The 24,740-nt window shown below is 40.5% G+C and overlaps 2 protein-coding genes and 1 long non-coding RNA gene across 4 annotated transcripts; all 3 read right to left on the minus strand.

Annotated features, from left to right (window-relative positions):
* Positions 1 to 3,989: 3,989 nt before the first annotated feature.
* LOC147315432 (uncharacterized) lies at positions 3,990 to 8,450 on the minus strand. The gene is made up of 3 exons (XR_015124307.1): positions 8,372 to 8,450; positions 5,703 to 5,862; positions 3,990 to 5,510 (listed from the first exon to the last, which is right to left on the minus strand). It is a non-coding gene; the product is annotated as an uncharacterized LOC147315432 (long non-coding RNA).
* Positions 8,451 to 12,589: 4,139 nt separating this feature from the next.
* LOC147315433 (uncharacterized) lies at positions 12,590 to 14,118 on the minus strand. The gene is made up of 4 exons (XM_086257993.1): positions 14,076 to 14,118; positions 13,778 to 13,871; positions 13,504 to 13,591; positions 12,590 to 13,390 (listed from the first exon to the last, which is right to left on the minus strand). The coding sequence occupies exons 1-4, from the start codon at positions 14,116 to 14,118 to the stop codon at positions 13,007 to 13,009; spliced, it is 609 nt and encodes a 202-aa protein (XP_086114119.1). The 3' UTR covers positions 12,590 to 13,006.
* Positions 14,119 to 15,930: 1,812 nt separating this feature from the next.
* Positions 15,931 to 24,724, minus strand: LOC147315434 (uncharacterized). 2 transcript variants are annotated; one of them, XM_086258245.1, is made up of 5 exons: positions 23,270 to 24,709; positions 18,670 to 19,685; positions 18,272 to 18,427; positions 17,881 to 17,973; positions 15,931 to 17,447 (listed from the first exon to the last, which is right to left on the minus strand). In XM_086258245.1, exons 2-5 carry the CDS (start codon positions 18,841 to 18,843, stop codon positions 17,124 to 17,126), a joined length of 747 nt encoding a protein of 248 aa, XP_086114371.1. In that variant the 5' UTR covers positions 18,844 to 19,685; positions 23,270 to 24,709; the 3' UTR covers positions 15,931 to 17,123. The 2 variants fall into 2 exon arrangements, 1 of the variants encoding a protein (XP_086114371.1); XR_015124347.1 differs by lacking the exons at positions 15,931 to 17,447; positions 17,881 to 17,973; positions 18,272 to 18,427 and adding exons at positions 20,212 to 20,682; positions 20,804 to 22,900 and having other exon boundaries at positions 18,846 to 19,685; positions 23,270 to 24,724.
* Between the last annotated feature and the right edge of the window lie 16 nt (positions 24,725 to 24,740).

Here is a 24,740-nt window from a genome sequence, read left to right on the forward strand (position 1 = left end):
ACATACCTGCGTGGCCGCGATCTAATCCTGTTTACATAAAGTAAACCTGCTCCCCAGCAGGTTTACGCTTACGGCTCTGTTGCTATGACAGCAAGTCCCGGATGAGCTTCGGGGAACCGAACGATCCAGGATCACGCAAAATCGTCAACAATCTAATCCAGCTAACTTACTTAGCGAGGTACGAAGAACAGGCCCCTGAGCTCCTCCGGCAGGCTGTTCCACAGACGAGGACCATACCACTGAAAAGCTGCCTCTCCGTGAGTATGTGTCCTGAATTTAGGGACAATCAAAAGGCCAGTACCAGAGGACCTCAGGGTCCGCGAGGGTTCATATGGTAAAAGCAGATCTGAGAGATAAGAAGGCCCAAGACCATTAAGACATTTAAAAACCAATAAAAGAACTTTAAAATCGATCCTGAAACACACGGGGAGCCAATGCAGCGATTCTAAAACCGGTGTAATGTGGGCCCGCCCTCTGGTCTTCGTCAGCACACGAGCTGCCGAGTTTTGCAAAAGTTGTAAAGTTGAAATATTCTTCTTAGGAAGACCAGAGAGCAGGGCATTACAGTAATCAATGCGACTGGTAATAAAAGCATGCATCAGCATCTCCGTGTTGGCCCGAGAGAGAATAGGGCGGACTCTGGCTATATTTTTTAGATGATAAAATCCAATTTTGGTTACATGTTTAATATGTGGGATAAAACCAAGCTCAGAGTCAAAAATAACACCCAGGTTTTTCACTTGTAGTGAAGGACATAGTGAAAATGCCTCTAATTTAGACAAGAGTTTCTCTCTCTGAGCCTCAGGACCGACGATTAAAACTTCAGTTTTGTCCTGGTTAAGCTGTAAAAAGTTTTCTGCCATCCAAGATTTTATATCTAAAATACAGTTAAAAAGGGCATCCATTGGTCCGGTGTCATCAGGAGACACAGAGATGTACAGCTGCGTGTCATCAGCGTAACTGTGGAAGTTCACTCCATGCCTCCTGATGACACCGCCGAGAGGGAGCATATACAAATTAAAAAGTACAGGGCCTAGAACCGACCCTTGAGGCACACCACATGTCATTTTATGGATCTTAGAGGAGCATGTATCCATGCTCACCATAAAAGTTCTGTCTGAGAGATAGGAAGTGAACCAGTTGTGTACAGCACCAGAGAGGCCCACCATGTGTTTCAGTCTGTTTAAAAGAATAGCGTGGTCTACTGTATCAAAGGCTGCGCTTAGATCCAGTAGCACCAGGACTGAGAGCTTTTGGGCGTCCCAGTTATATCTAAGATCATTTAAAACCTTTAGGAGAGCAGTCTCTGTGCTGTGGTTCACCCTAAATCCAGACTGGAATATCTCCAGGATCTGTCTATCATTTAGAAAGTCATTAATCTGAGTAAAAACAAGTTTTTCTAAGATTTTACTTAAAAATGGTAAGTTGGATACAGGTCTGTAGTTATTAAAATCATTACAATCCAAATTGCTCTTCTTCAGAAGGGGCCTCACCACTGCCATTTTAAAGGCAGCAGGGAAGACACCCAACTGAAGAGAGCAATTCATCATGTATAAAAGCTCAGCTTCAAAAAATCCATAAAGTGTTTTAAAGAGTGAAGAAGGGATTGGATCTAAAAGACATGTGGTGGGTCTCACTGTGGAGAAAACTTTCTGAAGGTTCTCAGGATTAACCAGGACAAAGCTGTCCAGTGTCTCCTCAGGTACAATCGAGCCCTCAGATGTGTTTACAAACATATCGCATATTGCCACACAGCAAGAAGGTCCTGAGTTCAATTCCAACATCAGGCCGGGGTCTTTCTGTGTGGAGTTTGCATGTTCTCCCCGTGTTTGCGTGGGTTCCCTCCGGGTACTCCGGCTTCCTCCCACCGTCCAAAGACATGCAGCTTGAGGGGATAGGTTAATTGGAAAATCCAAATTGCCATTGTGTGAATGGTATGAATGTGCGAGTGAATGTGAGTGCGAATGGTTGTCTGTCCCTGTGTGTTGGCCCTGCGACAGACTGGCGACCTGTCCAGGGTGTACCCCGCCTCTCGCCCTATGACAGCTGGGATAGGCTCCAGCGCCCCCCGCGACCCTGAAAAGGATAAGCAGAAGCGAATGGATGTATGGATGGAAGAAGGGATTGGATCTAAAAGACATGTGGTGGGTCTCACTGTGGAGAAAACTTTCTGAAGGTTCTCAGCATTAACCAGGACAAAGCTGTCCAGTGTCTCCTCAGGTACAATCGAGCCCTCAGATGTGTTTACAAACATATCACGATTAGATAAAATATCAGATCTGATGGCGCTGATCTTTCCCCTGAAGTGGTCTGCAAACTGCTCACAGAGTGAGTCTGTGGGGCTTCTTTGGGAGCTGTTAAAATCAGGGTTAAATAAATGATCTATGGTGGAAAAGAGGACCTTGGGATTATTTTTGTTATTACTGATTATTTTGGCGAAGTATGAATTTCTTGAGTTCCTTAATGTATTATTGTACACTTTAAGTTGCTCGCAAATTATTTGATGGTTGATAGCATTTTTATTTTTCCTCCACCTCCTTTCTGCTGCCCTGCAATTTCTTTTGAGTTTTTTGACTTCTTCGTTCCTCCAGGGTGATACATGTTTTACGTTAATATTTTTGGTGGTGAGTGGAGCAACGGAGTCAAGGCTTTTCTTCAGTTTGCTGTTGAAATGATTAAAAATCAAATCGCAGGGTGCAGGTAAAATCACAGGGGGGCATTCGTCTAAAACCCTGGTAAAATTTGCAGCCACTTCAGAGGTTAGATAGCGCCTCCTCACAGTTCGCACCGAGGTCTCCCGCTGAATAAAACCGGTGATGTTAAAAAACACACAGTAGTGGTCAGAGACAGCCAAGTCAACAACAGAGGACACGCTGGTGGACAGCCCATGGGTGATGACCAGGTCCAGAGTGTGTCCACTGTTGTGAGTCGGCTGTGTGACGTGCTGGGTAAAATCCAAACAGTGAAGAATGTTTAAGAATTCTTTTGATGCAGAGTCAGAAGGATTATCTATGTGCAGGTTAAAATCACCGGTTAAAATTATCATATTATAGTTTGAATGTATGTTTGTTAAAAATTCTGAGAATTCCTTGATAAAAGCAGCGCTGTCTTTAGGTGGTCTATAAACTGTGACAGATAAAACTGAAGGGCTGCTGAAAACAATAGCGTGGAATTCAAAAGTGGTAAAATGATCAAATAAAATTTGTTTGGAGGTGAGTGTGTTGTTGGCTAAAGATGCAGTCCCACCACCTCTCTCACCACTTCTAATAGAAAAAGAGAAATTAAAATTTGGTGGGGAGGCCTCAGTGAGAACAACTGGTGCATCCGAACCCAGCCATGTTTCAGTTAAAAATAAACAGTCAAGTTTATTATCTAAAATTAAATCATTAATAATAAAAGACTTGTTCAACAGAGAGCGGACATTTAAAAGTGCCATACTGATTGAGACTGGTGGATTTTTGACAATAGAGTTGAATGGATGTTGATATTTTTGAAGAGGCCGGAGGTTATTAATGTTTTTGGAGTTACTGGATTTCTGATAATTCTGTTGCTCTCTGTTTGTGATTATGACGGGTATTGTGTTGACTGTGGGAAAGAGAGGTCCGAGTCCAGAGTTTTGTGTATTACTGTTAAAAGTGGAACAAATATAGGAGCTGGAGCCAGGGGAACATCAGTCAGTGGCAGACAGATCTGCAGGTAATGTCAATTTGGGGTAGTGACAGGGCGATGTGCGGGAGTGCTGTACGCCAAATGCCAAATTGGCGGACAGCAAACGGCGTCCCCAGGCGTTGAGGTGGAGCCCGTCTGCCCCAAAAAGATGCCTCCTCTCCCAGAAGGCATCAAAATGTGGTTTAGTGTAAATTACTTTTTGTAGTGACTCTAAAATGAAATTTTAGTTTGTTTAATAAAGCTTAAATCAAAATTTTAAGTTGGCTGAAAATATTTTTCAAAAATTCAAAATCCAATGTTTTTTTTTTTTAAATGCTTTATTGTATAAATGTAATAAAGTATTACCTTTATGGCAACCAACACAGCTTTTGATCAAACACATTACACATTTGTCCTTTTTAAAACACATATGCACAAAATGCAAGTAACGCTTAGTAGGACCACAAAGTTGTCATCAAAGTGTAAAGTGCAACACAGTATTACACAAATATCAATCTCAACACATATAGTGTCAACTATGAAAAAGTGCCCCAAGAGTATACAGAAACTTCTCTTCAGCTATAGCCAATGAATAAATATCTGAACAGTGTAGCTGACCAATGGGGATGAAAAAATATAAACACTCCTTTAGAGTTTTAGAATGTCACAACAGTTTGTTGTATAACTGAGCACATCAAACCTGAAATGCAACCTTTCCCTTGAAACGAAGGCAAATATGTCTGAAAATTTTTTTAAAAATAAATAAAAATACCATACAAAGTATGTATAAAAGCACATTAAATTGGGGTTTGAGGTCTCTTGGAGCATAAAAAAGGCCCAACATCCAAAAGAGACTACATATTTTACATGCTATATGTCCAAACACAGTTGTTCCTTCGCATTATCCCAGCCAACATTTATATGTGGGGCCCATATGGTTTGGAAATGGGCTGAAAAATGGGCCCCATATAGGATTGTCCACGGGTTCCGTAATGGCCCCATGTTAAATGCCCATATAGGTGTTATATTGGTAAAATCTAGGAACTAAATGGGCCCCAACTGGGCAACATACACAAAAACCCACCCAGGCCCCATCTTTCCAGTTTTTGTGGGTACCATGTGGGCATCACATAGGCTAAAAAGTGGGTTTTAAGTGGGATTGTCCACGGGTTCCATAATGGCCCCATTTTATAAGCCCATCTTGGTGTTATATTGGTAAAATCTGGGAACTAAATGGACCCCAACTGGGCAAAGTACTCATAAACCCACCCGGGCCCCATTTTTCAAGTTCTTAGTGTGTACAACATGAGGAAAACATGAGCTAAAAAGTTGGAATGGCATTATCAGTGGGTTCTGTAGTTGCATCTTACTACCTGTTTGAATTAGCTAATTTCTGGCACTGGGTGGGTCCCATGTAGAAAAACAGCCACAAAATCAATTTAACAGACAGCCAATACGGCTTCTGTGACACAAAGACACTAAATATATTAAAGCTGACTGCAAATAGAAATCAAGAGGGGACACAAAACACATTTTGTTCACATTAATTTTGTCACACAACTGTGGGTTTAAGTAACTATTCCAAGGAGTGTGAACTTAAAAAACTCGAAATATCAAACTACATTCAAATTGCTTAGAGTTGGAACTGTAGCAACATGGGAAAAAATAAGAAGGGAAACTCAGAACCTTGACTTGAATCAGCAGAGGTGTCTGTTATGTTTTTTACAGAGCCGTTAGTCTATTTTGTCCCCTAGCAGCCCTCAGTCCTCCTCTGTCTCTAGCTTCAGTGAACCATTTGGAGAGAGCTTTCTCTGCTTCTTGCAGGTTGACTTTTGCAGTCAAAGAATTCTTCTTCAGTGCCTCTGCAAATGAAGAAGAAAAATGGGTAAGCCAAAGTAAAGGTAACCGTAGCTTACTTCCTTTCGGAAAGATTTACAAAGAACAATGTTTATTTCACTTTCTTGCCTCAAATATATAAGATGGCACAATAACCAATCTCACTTACACTTTCAAACACTTTATTAAAAAAAGTGTCTCAAGTGAAATTAACTTACCATACACAACATTAAAGAGGCGCAAATCTCGGAACTTTTTCTTCCCATGTCGGCCAAGCAAGTTGTACTCCACGGCAAGCTCGGGTGATATGAGGAATTTCATCATTCTCCTTGTAGCATCATCTACGCTTGTTCCCCCTATATCTGCTACCATGGCAACCTGAGGGGAACATACAAAAAGGACAGATTAGATCATAAGTGTCAAACTCTGGCCCGCGGGCCAAATTTGGCCCGCAGCCTACTTACATTTGGCCCGCGAAGCCATACCAAATTACTATTAGAGCTGGCCTACTGGTATTATACAGCTAATATATATATATATATATATATATATATATATTGTTTAGTATTAAGCTTTGCTTGTTCCATATTCAGTTTTTCAGCAAAATGTGTTTGAGTCCATAAGAAAAGATTCATTCCTATATCTGGAGGAATAAATATATTTCAATAAAAATTAACGTTAGCCCGGGACTTTGTTCCAGTTTTGAATTTTGGCCCACTGTGTATTTGAGTTTAACACCCCTGGATTAGATACTGGCATCTGGGTAGGATGCCTCCCTGGGGAGGCGTTTTGGGCACATCCAACCAGGAAGAGACCCAGAGGAACACCCAGGACATGCTAAAGGGACTATGTTTCTCTGCTGGCCTGGAAATGCCTTGGGATTCCGCTGGAGGAGCAGGGCCAAGAGACTGGAGAGAGCGAAGTCTGGGCCTCTCTACTTAGTACCGGATTGGGTCACAGGGGGAGCAGCCTAAGCTTAAGATAATGGACCAGGAATGGAGGATAAATGGACGCTTTACATATTACTTAATGTTAATTGTGTGGAGATAAGAAATACTACACAGCAAAATCTCCAGTGTTAAATTAACACTGGAGAGTGTCTATATGGGTCCACATCTCTGAGTGTTAAATACAACACTGTTGAGTGTTAAATTAACACTTTTGACAGTGTTATATGTTTAAAAGTAACCTAGTCAGTTTTGAAGATTAACAATGGTTAACACTGAGCAGTGCTGATTTTCTAATACTGGAAAATAACTCAAAATGTTAGAAATATTCCAGTACCGTCATGGAAAACCACCATGGTGGACAACCAAAACAGCAAAAGTAAGAGGGAATTCATGACGATGTTTACGTGAAGCGAAATTTTCAGTGTAGTTTGGATCTTCTTTTGCTGCTGGTTCAGTCAATATTGTTTTGAGAAAGATAAAACCTGCAGCTTCAGAATCTAGCACAAAAAACACAAAGTGCCGTCGGCTGAGAAAGGCCACATCTCACTGATTCTGATCTGTCGGCGGGTCCGCGCTTTGTGTTTACATCTTTGTGCAGAATGCGTGTCTGCTCTCATTTACTTTCTCCAAACTAAAATAGGTTTTATTTGATAAATATATAATCAAAACCCACCCCTATTCCTTACCCCTTTATCATTTATCCATAATGTTAAGCAGGACACCTGTGAATATTTTGTTGTTTTAGCTGTAAAAGTGTCATAAAATCAGCTGTGAGTGTGTGTGCTTTTATCCCAGACAAATCTTTTTTTACACACACACAAATTCTTTTTACACATACAAATCCTGATTTACAAATACAAAATATTTATGACCACATTTTGAGCCCATACAGTGCACCTAAAACAAAAAATCTGCAGTGATTTACATTTGTTGAATGATCAATTTTGTAAATTAACAGTCTGTTTGTGTGCACAGCTTACAAAACTGTACTGTAAGGCTGATTGCATGGGATGATTGATTTTGATTGCATCTGATCTGATTGCATTCTAAAATGTTGTTGCTTAAAAATAAAATCTGCAATACATGATAATTAAGAACATCAGCATAAAGACTTATTAAAAAGTAGATACACAATTTCTATAGAATGGAAAACAACTCAGTTAATTTTTGTTCCCATGAAGACCAGCATCTTAAACAACTCCAACAACTATGACGAAAAGTGCTTTCCTGCTCCCCTCACCATCCGCTGATTAACACTGAGCTGCTGCTGTCAACACCATCAAACTTATTTAATGTTTAATGTTATGTTATTTTTAAATCTTTACCAAAGCTTAACGACTATGGATGCTCACACCTGGTGTTAAAAAAAACTGTTAGAAATTACAGGAGTAATTTCTTCTTTTTTTTTAAAGCGGCACTGCATTTTTATTGGTTACCATGTTTATTACCACTTTTATCAGTAAAAACCTTCCTATAAAGTATAGATTTCAATTCAATTCACCTTAATGAGCTGCACTACTTTACAGTCCTGTGAGCTCTGGTTACTGACAGCAGGTGTGAATGTTTGGAGTCCTAAACTCAGATAGAGATTAGAATAACAAGGGAATGTAAAATGTTTTGATGCACCTGACAGCAGCAGCTCAGAGAGGACTCCAATTGTGAGGGGAGGAGCAAAACTGTCAGAGTTGTGGGACATGTGAAGAGAGCACTGTTGGCATTATGTTAGCACAAAACATTGAAATTTCAATAGATGTCTAATTGTGAAATTGGTCATTGACTCCTGCAGCTAAATAAACATTTATACCGATTACCAGAAGAAAAAAAATAGTAATGCACTCCTTTCACAGATGTCCCATTAACCATCACTTTTCAAAATAATCCGTGCAAGCTAATGAATATGGCTAATAAGTAATACAAATAATATGAAAATGACTTACATGTCAAAGATGGTGTTTGAGATCCCAAAGAATCTAAATGTCGTAAGGAAATAAAAGAAAGTACATGAGAAAGAAAAAGTTGCAAACGTTTCCATTTTTTCCAGGATAATTCAATATAGGAGATTTACTTACTAATCCACAAAATGAACAGTGTAATTATAAGTTTGAAATGCACTGCAAGTGTTTATATGGTAAACTGATCAACTCCAACAGCAAACACTGGCAGTGCAAAAATGTACCTAACTAGCTGACAGACTTTAAAGTCACGGGAAGATATATATATAAATGGTGACATATCCCAGAACAAATCTGAACATAAAAATATTATTAATTGTCTATCTTCAGCAACTGTGTGCTGTACAAGCACTATAAAATTTTAACATGTTTCATTTACAGTTGAATGACACAAAATCACTTAGGGGGGCACATATGACCTGCAGGCTGCACTTTGGACATCCCTGCAGTAGACTGCTACATAGACTACTTAACTATGCATAGGGGGATATTTAGTGAAAGACTTAATTTTATTAAATAGTTAATTAAGCCATCAATGGGAGTTAGATTTAATACTAGTGTTTTACACAGCATTCAGCTATAGTAAGATGTTCTGCATTTTCCTACATCACCATCTGATCTGAACAGCTGCACTTATTTATTAAATTAATAACTGCCTTGGACATTTTTCAGTAACCAATAACTAGATGGAACAGCACAGTATTTAAGGCTACGTCCACACGTACACCAGTATTTGAAAGCGGAGACTTTTTTGAAACTCATGCAAGGGTGGAGATTTTCAAAAAACGTTTTTGCGTTTAGGTGTGGATGAGGGAAACAGAGGAAACGCAGCATCAAAGGTCTGTGCCTTTTTTGACATCACACCATGTGCCAGGTTATTGCTTCGGTGAAATGAATTTCTACAATGACTTAGAAAAAATACCATTACTGTTAATTTTACTCTATGCAGTGTTAATATGCTTACATACACACAGTTACTGTCCCTCCACACATAGGACTCAGTTCTGCTTCTATGCACCATCTTTGTTTACTCTTTCCCACCCAGGCTTCATGACTTCTGATTGGCCAACATTTCTACACATTAGGAATATATCGCCACCTGCTGCTTTAGCAGCAGCGTTTTGGCTTTTACGAGTGGATGGGATTTTTTTTTTTTTTTTTTAAGGAAAACAGAAAATGTCCGTTTTCAAAATTACCCATGTACGTGTGGACGTAGCCTAAGAGAGTGATCCAGGCAGTGTTTAGGCTGAAAAAGCTGTGTTTGTTCCCCCCCCCCGCCCCCCTTCTTTTTGCATACCATAAATGCATCTGATAACATTACCATTTAAGCTGCAGGCATCTACTGCAGTAATTTAAACAATCATCTCATATTTTACACCCCTATAAAGTGAGCTTGCCACATTGCACATGTATGTCACGTGGTACTGTACGACTAACTGCCATTTTGTTTACTGAGTAGTGCATAATGGCCGCATTACCTGAGCGGGAATCCACTAAAGCACAGTACTAAAAAATAAAAAAATCATTACTTTTTGAATTAATTAAAAATAGCTGGTTGCAGATGCACAGAGGGAGAAAAAACGCGGTGTACATTATATTACGTAAATTCACAAACTGCATAGAGATATTGGTGCGATGGAAACAGAATAAGATAAGATAAAATGTACTTTACTGAGTAGAATATAGGCAGTAGGAGTTTTGTGAGTAACTTTTAATTATATTCGCCAAAGACAATGACAGTAAATTAACCCAGTTTCACCTGCTAGCTAAGGATGTTATATGCCTCTCTCCCTTATACCGTTTAGGACAAGTATAGAAAGCAACTAAAATAACCATTGATGATAACTTATCAAACCTTCAGTATTTACCTTGGTGTTAGTTTTAAATTCCTTTAAATAATCGATGTCCTCCAGGAACCAGCAAGTCAAAAATCTGCTCGCAACTGAGGACAGACCACACTAGTCCATAGGCGGCGCAATCTGCTCCTCCCTCATTTCAACAAAAAAGACTGCGAAGACTGGTTGCCGCTCACTTTAAAAAACAACTTTATTTAAAAAGTTGTTTTTTTCATAGGCGGCGCAATCCGCTCCTCCCTCATTTAAACAAAAAATACCGCGAAGGGCTTTGGAGTTGACGTCACGCCGCAATGCATTGTGGGAGCGCAGCGCCATTTTCGGGGTCTACGAATCAAAACAAACACGCTGGTCGTGTCCAAATTCATGGGCTGCATTCTCCTGAGGACCCGGCCTTCGCGGTCTATGTGGGCCAGGTCCTCAGAAGATCGGGTAGGCCGGAAGTAAACGGCCGTGAAATTGGACGGTCTAGCCTTCTCGATCTACTCCCGCCCTTAATTCAAAGTATTTCCGGTCGTCAGCGCCAGGGCACGAAAATGGACCCCGAAATCTTTCTCCGTTTTTTGTGTTCATTTTTAATTATCAACGATCTAAAAAAACTGTGTCGTGGTCGTCATCGCCGGCATGTTTTGTACTCCAGGCTCATCAGAGAAAATCATATCCAGGTAAAACTAGACGCATTTAGGAATTACTTAGCTAGTTTTATGGATAATTTCAGTGACTGAATGACGGCGGTCATTCAAAATATATGAACAAAATCTCTTAGAAAATGTTCTTCTATAAGTTTACATTTATTTTCAGTTATTCATATGATCTGTTACTTATTTTTGTACATAAAATTGCAGTAAAATTGTCAGAAAGCCAAAAACAGCGTTATTTTTGAGTTCACAAAAAAGCTTAGCTACACAGATGAAATGTATAAAATGTTATTTCTCAGTGTTAGTATATTTTACTCAAGCTTAGTAATCAGAATAATGCTTTGATGTCATAAAATAAATGAAGTCATACCTTTCTATTAAAACTGTTTATGCTGTTCTCCACCTTTTCCTTAACCAGAAAAGGCCGTTGTACTGCAGGATTAACCAAAGTGTACCAGTCCTGGACCATTTTTTTAGCCAGGAGGATCCAAGGCCTGATTTTCGGCTAAGCAGGGAGTCTCTGGCAGTGTTGTTAAATCTCCTGAACCAGGATCGGCGGCATGGATGGGGTGCCACAATTGAGATCCTGGTGTTTCTTTTCTGGTTGGCAAGTGGAGCATCCTACAGGGTGGTCTCAAGAGTGTTTGGGATGCCGCGTTCTACTGTCCACTACATCGTCCACCGAGTCACGAAAGAGGTGTTGGCCATTCGCTACCAGGTCATCCACCTCCCAACAACTCCAGAGGACCTGGAGGTAGTGTCCCGTGGGTTTGCAGGGCTGGCACGCCACAGAGCCTTTATGAAAGCGGTGGGTGCAATCGACGGCTGCCACATACCCATCAAGTGTCCAAGTGGCCCTGATGGTCAGTGCTATAGGAACAGAAAACTGTTTCCATCAATCATCTTGCAGGCGGTTTGTGACCATCGGGGCCGCTTCATCGACACATACGTGGGCTGGCCTGGGTCGGTGCATGATTCCAGGGTGCTCCGCCACAGCCCACTGTACAGACAGTCCGTCTACCCTCCTCCAGGGCATTTCATCCTCGCAGATGGAGGGTACCCATGCCTCGGGCGTCCACTCCCCCTCATCACACCCTACAAGAGGCCAGTCCAAGGTGTGGGAGCCCAGCGCTTTAACAGCCATCATTCCAGGGCACGCTCCATAATAGAGCGTGCTTTTGGGATGATGAAGAACAGGTTCAGGGCCATCTTCCTGCAAGCGCTGGAGGTGCACCACACCTTTGTACCTCATGTAAGTGACCACCCAATGTCAAATTAATTGTGTGTGTGTATATATGTATGTATGTGTGTGTGTATGAAAGAATAATGTGTATATGTATATCATTACAGGTAGTAACAGCATGTGCCATCCTCCACAACATTTGCCTCAGTGCTGGTGACATTGTGGCTCCTGAGGATGAACCTGAGGAAGATGGAGCAGAGGATGATGAGGGGGAGGCTGGATTGGAGGCAGTCAGTGGTGCTCTGTGGCGGGACCAGCTGTCTGCCGAGGTGTCTGCCCTGGAGGAGGTACCACCAGACCATGACTACTGTTAACAGGCAAGTAAACATTTATCTAAGCATCTTTTTTAATACCACTTTTTCAAACTGTTGTCTGCTACAGAGTCACAAGTATTATACTAGTAGTGAATCCACTTTCTCTGGTTTGCATATTTCTGAAAAACCTCTTAGTGGTGTGGCAGCCGTCGATTGAGTCAGCCCTGCAAACCCATGGATGGACGATGCAGTGGACAGAGGGAGGAAGCATCCTAAAACTATTTGCACACCACCCTGTGCCATTCTCCACTTTCTGACCAGAAAAGACAAACCACGGGTCACAGTCGCAGCACCCCATCCATGTCTGATCTTCTTTCGGCAAATCCAGCAACACTGCCAGAGATTTTCTGTTTGTGTGATCTTTAAAGTATATTTGAAAAAAAAAAAAAACGGTCCAGGAACAGGTCACTTTGGTTAATCCTGTGTGAAAATTTGTAAATATTTGTATATATTTATCCTTCTCTGACTAAAATTCATGTTTTAGAAATATTCTTGTTTTATTATTATTTACCTTTGAAGAGTTTTAAATTGACAAATTGACAAGTAAGAACATATCAAAATATATTTTTAACTTATTTCGGAACTAATCTTTCTAGTATGGAAAAAAGTCTGTCCATCCTGTCCCTGCTCTCCCGTTCTCTCCTCTCCTCAGCCTCCCTTTGGTACTGCATGTCCTCTTTGATGAGCTCAAGGAGCTCATCCTGTCTTTCCCTTCTCCTCTTCCTTCCCGTTGCTGCTGGCTGACCTCCTTCCTCATCCGTCTCCCCTACCATCTCGCTTTGGTCATCCACTGCTGTACTTGGCCCTGGAGTGTCCTCAGGGAGAGAGGAAATAAGGACAGGGGGCCTAATGGAAGGCCTCTGTCCCATCACCTCATCCATGAGGCCAAACCAGGGCCAAGTAGCAGCAGTGGGCTTCCCACTGACTCCCTCACCTGACCCTGGACACTTGCAATCCTAAAGGCAGAGGAAATCAGAAATGACAGACAAATGTAAACAATACAACTTTTAGTAAATGTACATTTATTAAATTTCATTCTTAAAAATTATCTTCTTGACAGCACACATACTTTGTATCTTTTCTTTAAGTTGTCCCACTTCTTTTTGGCCTGTAAGGGGGTGACTTTCCCTTGCAGGCCCATCTTCTCAAGAATAGTCCTGATCGCACACAAAAAAATAAGAGAAGAGAGAAAACCATAACAACTATGATAATCCCTAAATCCAAAAGTTTTCACAGCAGAACACAAGAGGAATACGTCTGGACATCACAGGTTCTGTACAGAATGAGGGTTATTGAAACCGTACTCAGATGAATATGATGTGTAAATTGATTTATTCGTGTACCTCCATCCCACAGTCACTGAATTTTTTACCCCGGTGAAGAGGTGATCATTTTCTCCTCTAGTTTTAATAAAGTCTGCCGTTTGCTCTTTGCTCCCTATAAACATATCACAAAAACGTTGATTGGGAAAAATGTAAGCGCCAATGAAAAACCGTGGGACCCACCATACAAGCTAGTTTACGGACACTTTTTATGAAGATTGTTTAAATAAATATTACAAGTCTATGCAAATTCACAACCCTAACAACATAACCGCTATAAAAATTTAATTTTTGTACCACCATATTTTCACATACTTACATTTAAAAGTGTATTCGTCTCCCGGTTTATCTTGTGCCGCCATCGTTACGTGAATGAAGTTGTTCTGGGCTGGCAAGCTATCGAGCCGGTGGGGTGACAGACGTCACCGAAAACGTTCCATGCACTTTTGCAAATATGCAATATCTTGACAAACAAAGCAGATATTTGAAGTTTACACACCCACATTCTCACCTGAAAATATGTTAAAAGTTTATTTTGTGACCCAGAAAGATTAATAAGAGTAATTTTAAAACTTAGTAGCGGCCGCCATTAGCCGGAAACTGGAGCTTGGCTGGGCCGCGCTATGAATTCTGGGATATGGTGGGCCACGAAGGACACACCCGACCCATCCTTCAAATTCGGAAAAAGGAGCACGCATTTGTCGGCTGCATTCGGAGGGGTCTACGAATTTGGACAGCCTTCGGCGCGTCGCTGTGACGTAATCTGTCTACAAATGCGGCCTCAGGAGGATGCAGCCCATGAATTTGGACACGACAACTGTGTTGGAACGACAACTACAAGAAAGATGCTTAAAAGCAGCTCAAAAGAGAATGGACTGTATAGAGACCGAATGCGTCAAGAGGCAAAGCAGCGGTACTTGCAGAAAATAGCGTGCATAGGAAATGTGGAGTCAGCGCGTACAAGTCGTCATTCAAACAAAGGTAAGTCAGCTCGAGTACTGCGTGTGAAATGCGTTTGATTTCCCTGCAAACATTCACATTAGTGCAGCATAAATTCATTCATGAGGGGAAATTACAGTGAGAACATGTGGAGGCTGTTAGAGGGATAACATAGTGAGTTCAGTGCATTGATGAGACATTGTCCTGAAGGATTTAGTTATTCTTTATGGTTAAAGAAATTGCACTAATTTATTCATAAATAATCCTAATTATACATCTTGCTTCCATGTTTGTATCCTGTGTCACTAAAAATACATTTTATTTTAATTTTATACATTGATTAATGACCTGCAGAATCTCCTTATCATATTAAGTGATTCATAATTGTCACTTTATGCTTTCTACATCGCTAAAGTGATGACATCCTTGCATTACATACTTTAGGTTCATTTTCTGCAGCCAGGTTTCTGACAGAGAACAGACAGATTTACACTATAACATGCAGCGTTCTATAGATGGACACATAAAGAAATGAAAAATTACATGTATGTGCTAACTTTCTATACACTTTGTTACATTTATGATAAAGTAGATAAAACACATTTGTGTCGGCCTTGGCTCATTAGTTCTTGTCTTTAAATGAACTTTGTGTGTGTTTCAGGTCCTGCACTCTCAAAGACTGAATGAACCAGCATTGCAGCCATGAGTCACTGTGAGCATCACAGGGAAGGTTGAAGCCGCCCACTGCAGCTGTAAGGCCGGAGTCGCAGAGACCTGCAGCCATGTCGCTGCTCTTCTGTTTAATGTAGAAGCAACAGTGTTGATCCGTGGCACAAGGACTGTTACAGATGAACCTGCATACTGGGTTTTGCTGGGTAATAATACCAAGATACAGCCAGAGGTTGGCCATAAGATAGACTTCTCCTCTTCAGCTGCCTAAAAAAAGACTCTTGATCAAAACATAAACAGACCATCCGTATTGAAAGGTAAAAGGAGCCGTCCTCAAAAAAGAAAAATCCCACCTGCTACTGTGGAGGAGTTGTCACTGCTATTGGATACTTTGCTGGAACACAGTAAAGCTGTGGGTTGTGGGAATGACCCATAATGTTTTATCTAGGGGTCTAGATTTATGCCTGTAGTGCACTGCCGTGTAAATAATTTGCATTTACTGAATATCTACTGACTGAGTCCCACTGTTCAAAAGTTGAATAAAGAAACAAACTAATTTTGCCTCTTTTTTTATTAAAACCACTTTATAGAACATCACATCAGTTACAGTGTAGAATCCATGTCATTTATAGTTTACAAATGACAAAATGTTTACACAAATCATGAGTGTTTACATGATATCACCCACTACTAACATTACTTTATTTACTGTATCTTTTGAAAAAATACAGCAATTTTAACAGCACAAGACTTAAGAATATTTAACAGGAGCAGGCTTCATTCTTCCCTGGTTTTATTATCACACTGTTCACCAAACGCAGCAAACCTTCACCATCTTATCCAGGAGGGTCACCTCTTCACCCTCAGAAGAAGTAATCTGATTGGCATGGTGGTATGTTTGAAGCAGGTCCCTTGTGTAGCGCTGGAACCCAGTCACGATGTTTCTCCAAAGCCCTATAGGAACCGCTCACTTTAAAAAACAACTTTATTTAAAAAGTCATTTTATGCCTGATACAAACATTTTAAAAGGCAAACCATGCACAAGTTAAACAGATAAATTTTAGTTTTGCTTAGTTTTTTAAGTATAGGAATGGTTATTATGTTTTAAAAAATCATATGTAATAATTGTCAAATAACATAAAAATAAAACAACATAATAATAAAAGCATAATTGACAGAATATATCGTAATGATAACAATAGCAACACCTCACTTAAAAGAATCAGAATCAGAAAGGGTTTTATTGCCAAATGTTGAGCAGGTTTACAACATTAGGAAATTGCTGCGGTGCTTGGTGCAAACATACTGTCATAAACGCTTAAATAGATATAAAAATAAGAATAAGAATTAAAAGTGCTAAGTAGATAGATACATGAGTGCAGGTGGTGATCAATGCCAAACATGGAATGATGCAGTTTGCCCCACCTGGGGCACACAAAAACAGCTTTTCTTTAAAAGACTATGTTAGCACATATCTAACCCATGTGAAAAACCCAAGTGGGTCCTACATGTGTTTCCCATTTTGTACCAAGTTAAGTGTTTCCCATGTTTGACCCAGCTAGGACCTACTAAAAGTGCCCACTTGGCATTGCCCACATGGGTTTAATGTGAAGAACCCAAGTAGGCCCCATACAAAAAGACCAGTTTGAGCCCATGCCCATATGGTACCCATCTAGCCCGAGCAAAAACCAGGTGGGGCCCATATATACATGTTGGCTGGGATGGCACAGGGCCATTTGTTGGTCATTGTTCTGTGCCATTACTGGGAGCTTTGAAGTTTGATATACAGATTTTGGACTTTGGGGGACATCTTGTGCTGATCAAGCTGCATGAAGATTTTTTGGAGCACTTCAAAAGTGAAGCGAAAGGGTTTTGGATAAGCTAGGTTGAGTGCATAGATCAAACCTAGAAGCAGGGCACAAGCTGAGGCAACCGAAGTTAGTTCATGCAACACTTCCACACCCTCAATGACAATGCCAATGTCTTCAGGTGGCTCCTGCAGTCCCTCCCCCTCCTTCCAAATCACATACACTGCCATGGTGACCTCCTCCAGGTCCCTCTGAACATCATCTGCTCCACAGTCCTACAGATGGGTACAAGACACAAACACAAATCATCATTAGCCTCACTTCTTACTGTGATTAAGTGTTTGGGTGATGTACCAATATGTGTTATGTGCTGGGCTATTTCTTGGCTGGGTGTCATCACACACCAGAAACAGCAGAGAGAGGTGTATCAATCTGACTCTAAACAAATTGTAAGCAAGAAATATAAGATTTCCCAACATGTCAAACTATTCCTTTGAACTTAAATAATCAAGTAAGCCCGTCTTACTTAAAACAAAGTCAATCCAATATGTAATGTGTTGTTGCTGGGAATTACATAATGTCCAATATGGTCATGATAATAAATACATGTCAGCAATCCAACTAGGGTTCACGTGTTATGTTTGTTCTAACAGTTAACTTTTTTTGTGTCCCTTTGACAAGATGTGCTGACAAACTGTTGAAACTTACAAGGTATTCCTTGATCAGGCCATCTGCATCTTCTCCCAGGAAGATGGTGAGGGCTTTCAGCACACATTCCCTCCGATGATTAATGTCCACAGTCTAGAACAACAAATGTTGATTAATTTTAAACTCTAAATTTCATAAGACAGACATTCTTACTCTTATTGCTTAACTTACATGTACTTTATTTAAAAACAGTAATTCACAAGCCCAGAGATTCATTACAGAAAGAAAAGGGGATGAGTTCAGTGGTGTATTTTTTGAGTCGCTAAAAACATTCATGCATATGAAAGCCATGATTAGCACTGGCCTGCCCATATTGTCTTTATGAAGGATTCAGATATATTTTGACAGCCCTCTTAGTTACGAAGTATCTTGTTTGATGGTACAGATTTACCTGGTCCAATGTATCCATGATGTTCGCAATCTTTTGGCGTGTTGCTCCTCCTTTGGCACGTATGACTTTGATCAGCTGACTTGAGTGCATGTCTAACTGGGCCATGAACTTCCACTCAAGAGGAACAGCCATGAGCCTCTGGAACTCTGTATTTATCTAAAAACAAAACACAAATGACAGTAGATATTGTATTATGGAACAAAATGCTGAAACTGATTGTATGCCAAAATGTCTATATCCCAAAAAGTATAACATATATGGGAATTCAAAATGTAAATTCTTTCATTAAGTTCAGTGTTATAAAATCTCAACCACATCAAGTTATGACCGATTCATGAAAGTTAACTGCAATAAATCCTGAAGCATACAGACTTCGATCACTTCAGTTCCATTCTTACCTCTTTCTGTGTGAAGAGTGCAGGCCATCTGTCCTTCAGTTCCTGAATGCTTGGTTCTTGGTTTACCACCTCATGTCGTCTGTAGGCAAACGTGTTAGCCATTTTGTCTGCGATGACCCTTTCATTATCCCTTATCCCGATCTCTGTCAGAAGTTCTAGTCTCACTTTTTCCATGCTGTCCAGAGTCTCACCAGTAGGAAAGGATGGATAAAAGTTAGCTTCAGAACGTTTTGGCTTCTTCACTTAGGGAAAGCATCTGTAGTAGCTTTAGATTTCAGTGAGTTTACACACAGCTCTGGACACCCCTGTAATTTGAGCTGGGTCCTGTAGTTTGCCATTTTGTACTTCAGTCGTTGTTTCCAACCGTAGCAGCCATTGAATGATCCAGGTTCTTTCAAACATGGGTGCTTTTTGATAAGGGCCTCTGCAGCTGCGCAGAAATGTGCATCCTCTGGATAGGCCTTGTAACGGTAAATTTCTTCTGCAACTCTTTTCAGGATATCAGACAGCATTCGGGCGCTTAAAGTCAACATTTTTTGGCTCACACGGTACTCAGTATTCCCCCTCTCTAGCTGTAGCTCTGTGTCATATGAAAATTGGGGAATTGCAAAGTCTTCTGGCCACTGTTGTGTTCGAGATGACATAGATTCAGGGGATGAGAGGATAATTGTGTCATTTGATGCCACCGAAATACCGTCATCAGACTCAAATGAAAGAGACAGAGATGAAGTGGACTGATCGGCACTGATCAAAGGTGGATTTGTTTGCTGGTGGATCACTTTGATTGTCCCCAAATTCCGAAGTTCGGTGGTAGAATTCAGATTGAAGAAGTCGTTGCCAAAGTCTTGGTCCACGTATTGCAGTCTGAAGTTACCTTTTAACCCAAAGGTAGTCTTTATCGTGCTGAGAAGGTCTTCAAGTGACTCTGGGATGCCATTTGGAAGAGTCAGCTTTTCAATGTTGTTCTCTCCTAAAATCACCTTCAGTCTTGCAGGTGTTGAATCAGCCATGGTGGTCTGAGAACAAAGCACAAGCACAGTTAGTGAGGATCAACATGTAAACCACTGACATTTCCAATTAGGAGAATTTAATGTCAAACTAGAGGAAAAGAGAGAAGGCAAAGAGAGGAGGAAAGGGGAGGAGAAAATGAAGAGGAGAGGTGGAGATCAGCTGAGGCAGCGAGGAGAGAAGGCAAACCGAAGAGGAGAAGGGAGGAGAAGAGAGATGGCGAGAATATGGGAGACATTGAAGAGAAGAGAGAAGGAGAGGAGGTGAGGAGAATATAGGAGACAACAAGGAGAGGAAAGAAGAAAAAGAGAAGAGAAGCAGAAGGGGGGAAGAGCATAGGATTAGCATTCACTGACTGGAATCCAGCAACCTGCATTAAAAAAATGACATAACTGATGAATTGCCAATGACATCATCACACCACTTTGGCTTGCAGTATAAAATAAATATGTTCTGAGAACACATTAGTATTGTATGGGTCTGGGTTTTGTTTTCCCACTTAAGAAAATACTTTATCATATTTTGAGGCCTCACCCTTTAAACATGGACATATCTTTTCAAGGTGACAAGACGCATCCCTCTAATTTTGTAGTCTGCCAGTGGGTAGGTATCATGCAGTTCTTGTGGCTCAACAAGTTCCACTTCTTTGCTTGGTGATGTTTTGAGATCATAAGCTCTGTAGTGTTCCATATACCATCCGCTAAGCTTTTTCAGAATGAAGATTAGTTTGTCCTGCAGTATCACCTTTTGGATGATTTCACCAAACTCTGGCAGTCCTCCCAGTGAGCCGTGGATCAAGATCATCCCACACTTGTAGATTAGTCCATTATATGCTACACTTTTAGCCAAGCACACATTGTCCATATCTGGAGACTTCTGTCTCAGTGCATTTGAGATGTCCTTGTTAAGAACATCAATGTGAACAGTGGAAACATCTGTTACTTCCAGTGGGGGTTTGGCAAAGCTAATTGCATGCAAATGATATGCAATCTGATACTGATGTCTCTGTGAAAGGGAAAGAAGTACATTTTTGAAGCATCTGATGTTCCTTACAACTCTTTTAAAAAAAAACTATGCTTTGCTTCGAATCGCATAGTCCATAGTGCAACCAGTGGCCCAAACTTACGGATCAAGTATGGATAATGTTCCAAGTAGTGGTGCTTTGGTTTAAGATTAACATCTGGGAAAACCTCTTGAAACTTGATTCTGTGCTCGGAGATCTTAAAACCAAGATATGCAATGGAGTCCTCAGTATGAACAGGACTGACAACAAGATCAACAATGTCCTTCAAGTCTGTTAAGATGTGCCAAGCAGGCTCCTCACAGGGTACACTCTGCCCAACGAACAAAGGCAAAAATCTGGTAAGACTCCAGTTCTCGTGTGCATTCCCTCCTACACTTTTTTTGGATGCAAAACTGAGAGCCACAGGATGAGGTCGATTTGTTTTGTCAGCCCACTTAAAGTTGAAAGATGATATTGCTTCATTCAATGTACATAATGTGAAATACTTTTTTTTGATTAACAAATTGAGGCAAAGCGCAAGTTCAAAAGGAACAATTCCCTCAAAAAGATCATGTACAACATCAGGTGGAAACCCAGTGGTAACATCAAAATGTGAGAGGTGCTTTGACAAAATACACTTTGATTTCACACCATAATAACTGGGCCATTTGTTTTCCTCGATAATTCGTAAATGATCTGCATGAATGTCTTTTGTTCTTAAAGTAAAGACTTCACTTCTGACTTCAATAGTCTGGAACTCTGATGTTTCTGCAGTGCAAAATCTACATACGTATGTCCCTGAGAAATTTTCAAAGAATCCAGCAATACTGTGTGCACCAAGGTTGTCGGCAACAACACACTGAACAGTGCCTTTTACTGTTCTGCCCAACTTTGACAGAAATATCCCACTCTGTTCCAAAATTACAAGATCATTAATTACAGGTTTTAACACTTTCTCATACCCATAGCACTTCAGATCATTACTTTTGATTAAAGCAGCCAAATAGATTGAGGTTAAAGCAGAATTACAGCCTGGTGGCAAATTACCCAAAACCCAGTACAATCCACAAATTTTATGCTTCCTCCGTGATGTACCAAGGGGATTACATATTTCGAATTCATCAATGTATAATATCAATGAAATGCTTTCCTGCTTGGACAACAGTCCATTTTCATGGAAGAAGTCACCATCGAAGATAGTTTTGTAGTGCACAGAAGTTTTTTGAGGCTGATTATCTACAGTATTCAAATTAACAGCCTGATCCAAGATTGTCTGGCAGTCAAGAATATGCTGCAAAGACTTTAAAATTGAAATATATTGGAATGACTTGTTATTTTTTCGGTCAAGTATATATTCCACTGGTTCCACTACTTTAAAGTGGCTCTTATAGTATGCTTTTCGTCTCCAAGGACTGGAAAGTGGACCTTTATCTCCAATTGCTTTTTTTACAGGGTTTGTCTCACAGAGTACACTGGCTAGCTTTTCAACAACTGACTGGTCAAATTGGCATCCGTTGTCTTGTAATACTTGGCTAATAGTCTTTTGGGTAATCGCCACAGAAACAGAACCAATCAAATAGTTTAACTCCTGCAAAAGCTCATCTACAGCTGCATTAGACACAAGAAAGATGTGTTCCAACTTAAGGAGCACTGAAGCAATTTTAAGCTCAATATCCTTCTCTAAGTTATCAGAATACCCATTGTCAAAAGCAGAATTTAAATTTACATCACTCTCTATAATTTCCACATCTGAAATATCACTGGCAACACTGGCACAAGATTCATCAACAGAACTTATTCCAGGCTTAAATGTGTTCACTGTACCAGAGTGTTTTCTGTATTTATGACTTTTGAAGTTCTCATAGACATTGGTTTTATATTCACAGTTTTGGAACACACATGTTACAGTCTCCTTATTTTTAAGATGCTGATAGATATGTTGAAAATATTCTCTTTCTGTGGAGAGTTGATTATGGCCACAAATATGGCAAGTGAATGTGGACGTAGCTTTGGAGACTGCTTGTTGGGCAGGGTGATTTCTTGATAGATGGCTCAGTAGGGCGTTCCAAGTCTTGAACCTACATGCACAATTTAAATAAGTGCATGGATATGAGTGGCCTCGTCCGTAATGCCTATGAATCAGTTTGTAGTGTTTGAGCAATTCAGATCTTTTTGTTAATGTTGTCCCACAGTCCTCGCATCTCCACATGAAGCATAGCACTGGAGAAACAAAGAGACACGCTTTACTGGGTGTATATAAATAATTTGAGAAAACACAGAGGGAGAGTTGGGCAATATTACAATATATCAATATGGTGATATGAGACTAGATCTCATCTCAGCTTTTTGCCACATTGCCCAACACAAAGCAAATCATTTAAACACAAAATGTATTCATCAAATGTAGCCAGCCCTCTCTAATTAGATTTTAAAGGGATAAGTTCAAAACAAAAGTTTAAAAACAAAACCCAAATGCCCATAGGTACATTTTTTTTTTTTTTGCAATTGTTTTATATATAAAGCCGATTCCTGTTCAGTGTAAAACTGAATTAAGTTTAAATGAGACATTACTATTTTGAACTTGCATACCTTTGTTGTTGATGAAGTGAAAGTACGCAAGTTCACAGGTAAAACGAGCTGCTTGGCACGCCTCCACACAGGAATGCCCCTCTTGAAGTAGTCACAGAGCTGAGAAGAAGTTAGGTCAGAAGGTGGCGATGGGGCATCACATTGGACACCAAGCCAAAGGTTGTGGCACTGTCCAGGGTTCCAACCAGAGGTGATGTAATCTTTCTGCCATCAGCAGACACCCCTCTAGAGAGGTTGACAGGAAGGAAAGGAAGCGCTACCTAAAGATCCTAAAGATTAAAGATATGTTCGAGTTAGTCTGTCGATCTTTCATCATGTTTACAGTGTTCATCTGCATCTATGTACTTATATATGTATTCAGACACAGACCAGAAGTGTGCTAGGTCTACAAGAAATCTGATGGCTGTATTTTCTGTGTTCAATAGTGTAATACTTTCTTCTATGATTTCTAATTTTGATTTTCTGCCGCACACCATCTCCTTCTCACACGGCTGATCCGTGCGTGTACGAGCGCTGCACGCACCCTTTCTCCTCGCCTTCTTAACGTCATGTACATTGAAAGCAATGCAAGCGGCAGTAAATGCATGCTTCCTGGAGCCACCACAGCTAAACTTTACCTCCTACATCACCCGTGGCCGTGACCGCATTAACTATTCGCGCCGACAGGCATACTGCGAACAACCACTCGTGTATAAATGCGCGCGCCCGAAGTAGTCTGAAGAGAACCGCGGCCCAGCTTGCCGCTATAATGTGCTAATGCTAATGAATAACTAACAGTAAGCCAACACCGACACACTGCATGAATACACAACTTTAAGCTAGCATTACGATATTAAAACAAGAGAGTACCGCCGGAAAACTACTAACTTAACCTACATGTCCAAGCACAAACTACCAACAGGTCTGACATTTCGCTAATGTTAGCAGGGCTGAATGATAGCGGTTTGGTCAGGTCAGTTTACTAAACACTTAACAAACTTAACAATGCAGTTGGAATATTTTTATATCTAATATATTAAAATATGTGTTCTACATTTGACTTACCTTCAAGGACTATGGAAAAAGTAATATCTTCGTTACCTTATTGACCAAATTGTTCACGAGGTCCTGCCTGCAGCCAAGTGCCTCTCAAATTGTTGTTCTCAACCGCAAGTAGAAAATTCTGGAGAAGGCGGAGACGTCATGACATCAGACTGCGTCACGAGAAACCTAATTGATGCAGGTTGACTCTAATGAGAATAGCAGGTTACATGTGTACTGAGGGAACAACACGTAATAACAAGTTGATATACTCCACAAATTTAGACTGGCTCCACTAAAGCAGAAATCTTAATGAAACTGACTCTGAACTTTACATAACTTCAACTACTGCTGAAATTCACTTTTTAGAGTGTAGACACCAATTACAGGTGCTCAATCCCACCTGCAGAGCGCCTGTCCGTCTGCCTGAGGTTAGTAAAAGTGTTTAATA

The sequence above is a fragment of the Aulonocara sp. 'chitande type north' Nkhata Bay genome, linkage group LG13 (assembly GCF_057382095.1).
Source record: "Aulonocara sp. 'chitande type north' Nkhata Bay isolate Kocher_YH1m ecotype deep benthic linkage group LG13, A_spYH_male_GT1.1, whole genome shotgun sequence".
Classification (NCBI taxonomy): Eukaryota; Metazoa; Chordata; class Actinopteri; order Cichliformes; family Cichlidae; genus Aulonocara; species Aulonocara sp. 'chitande type north' Nkhata Bay.

Bases quoted from the DNA above. Each gene is read 5' to 3' on its own strand.
- LOC147315433 (XM_086257993.1), bottom strand. From the start codon at position 14,118: ATGGCGGCACAAGATAAACCGGGAGACGAATACACTTTTAAAT. The intron at 13,872-14,075 runs GTAAGTATGTGA...ATATGTTTATAG, and splicing joins AGACGAATACACTTTTAAAT to GGAGCAAAGAGCAAACGGCA. The intron at 13,391-13,503 runs GTATGTGTGCTG...CTCTGCCTTTAG, and splicing joins ACTTAAAGAAAAGATACAAA to GATTGCAAGTGTCCAGGGTC.
- LOC147315434 (XM_086258245.1), bottom strand. From the start codon at position 18,843: ATGGAAAAAGTGAGACTAGAACTTCTGACAGAGATCGGGATAAGGGAT. The intron at 18,428-18,669 runs GTAAGAATGGAA...TTTTGTTTTTAG, and splicing joins CACTCTTCACACAGAAAGAG to ATAAATACAGAGTTCCAGAG. The intron at 17,448-17,880 runs GTAAGTTTCAAC...ACCCATCTGTAG, and splicing joins GCCTGATCAAGGAATACCTT to GACTGTGGAGCAGATGATGT.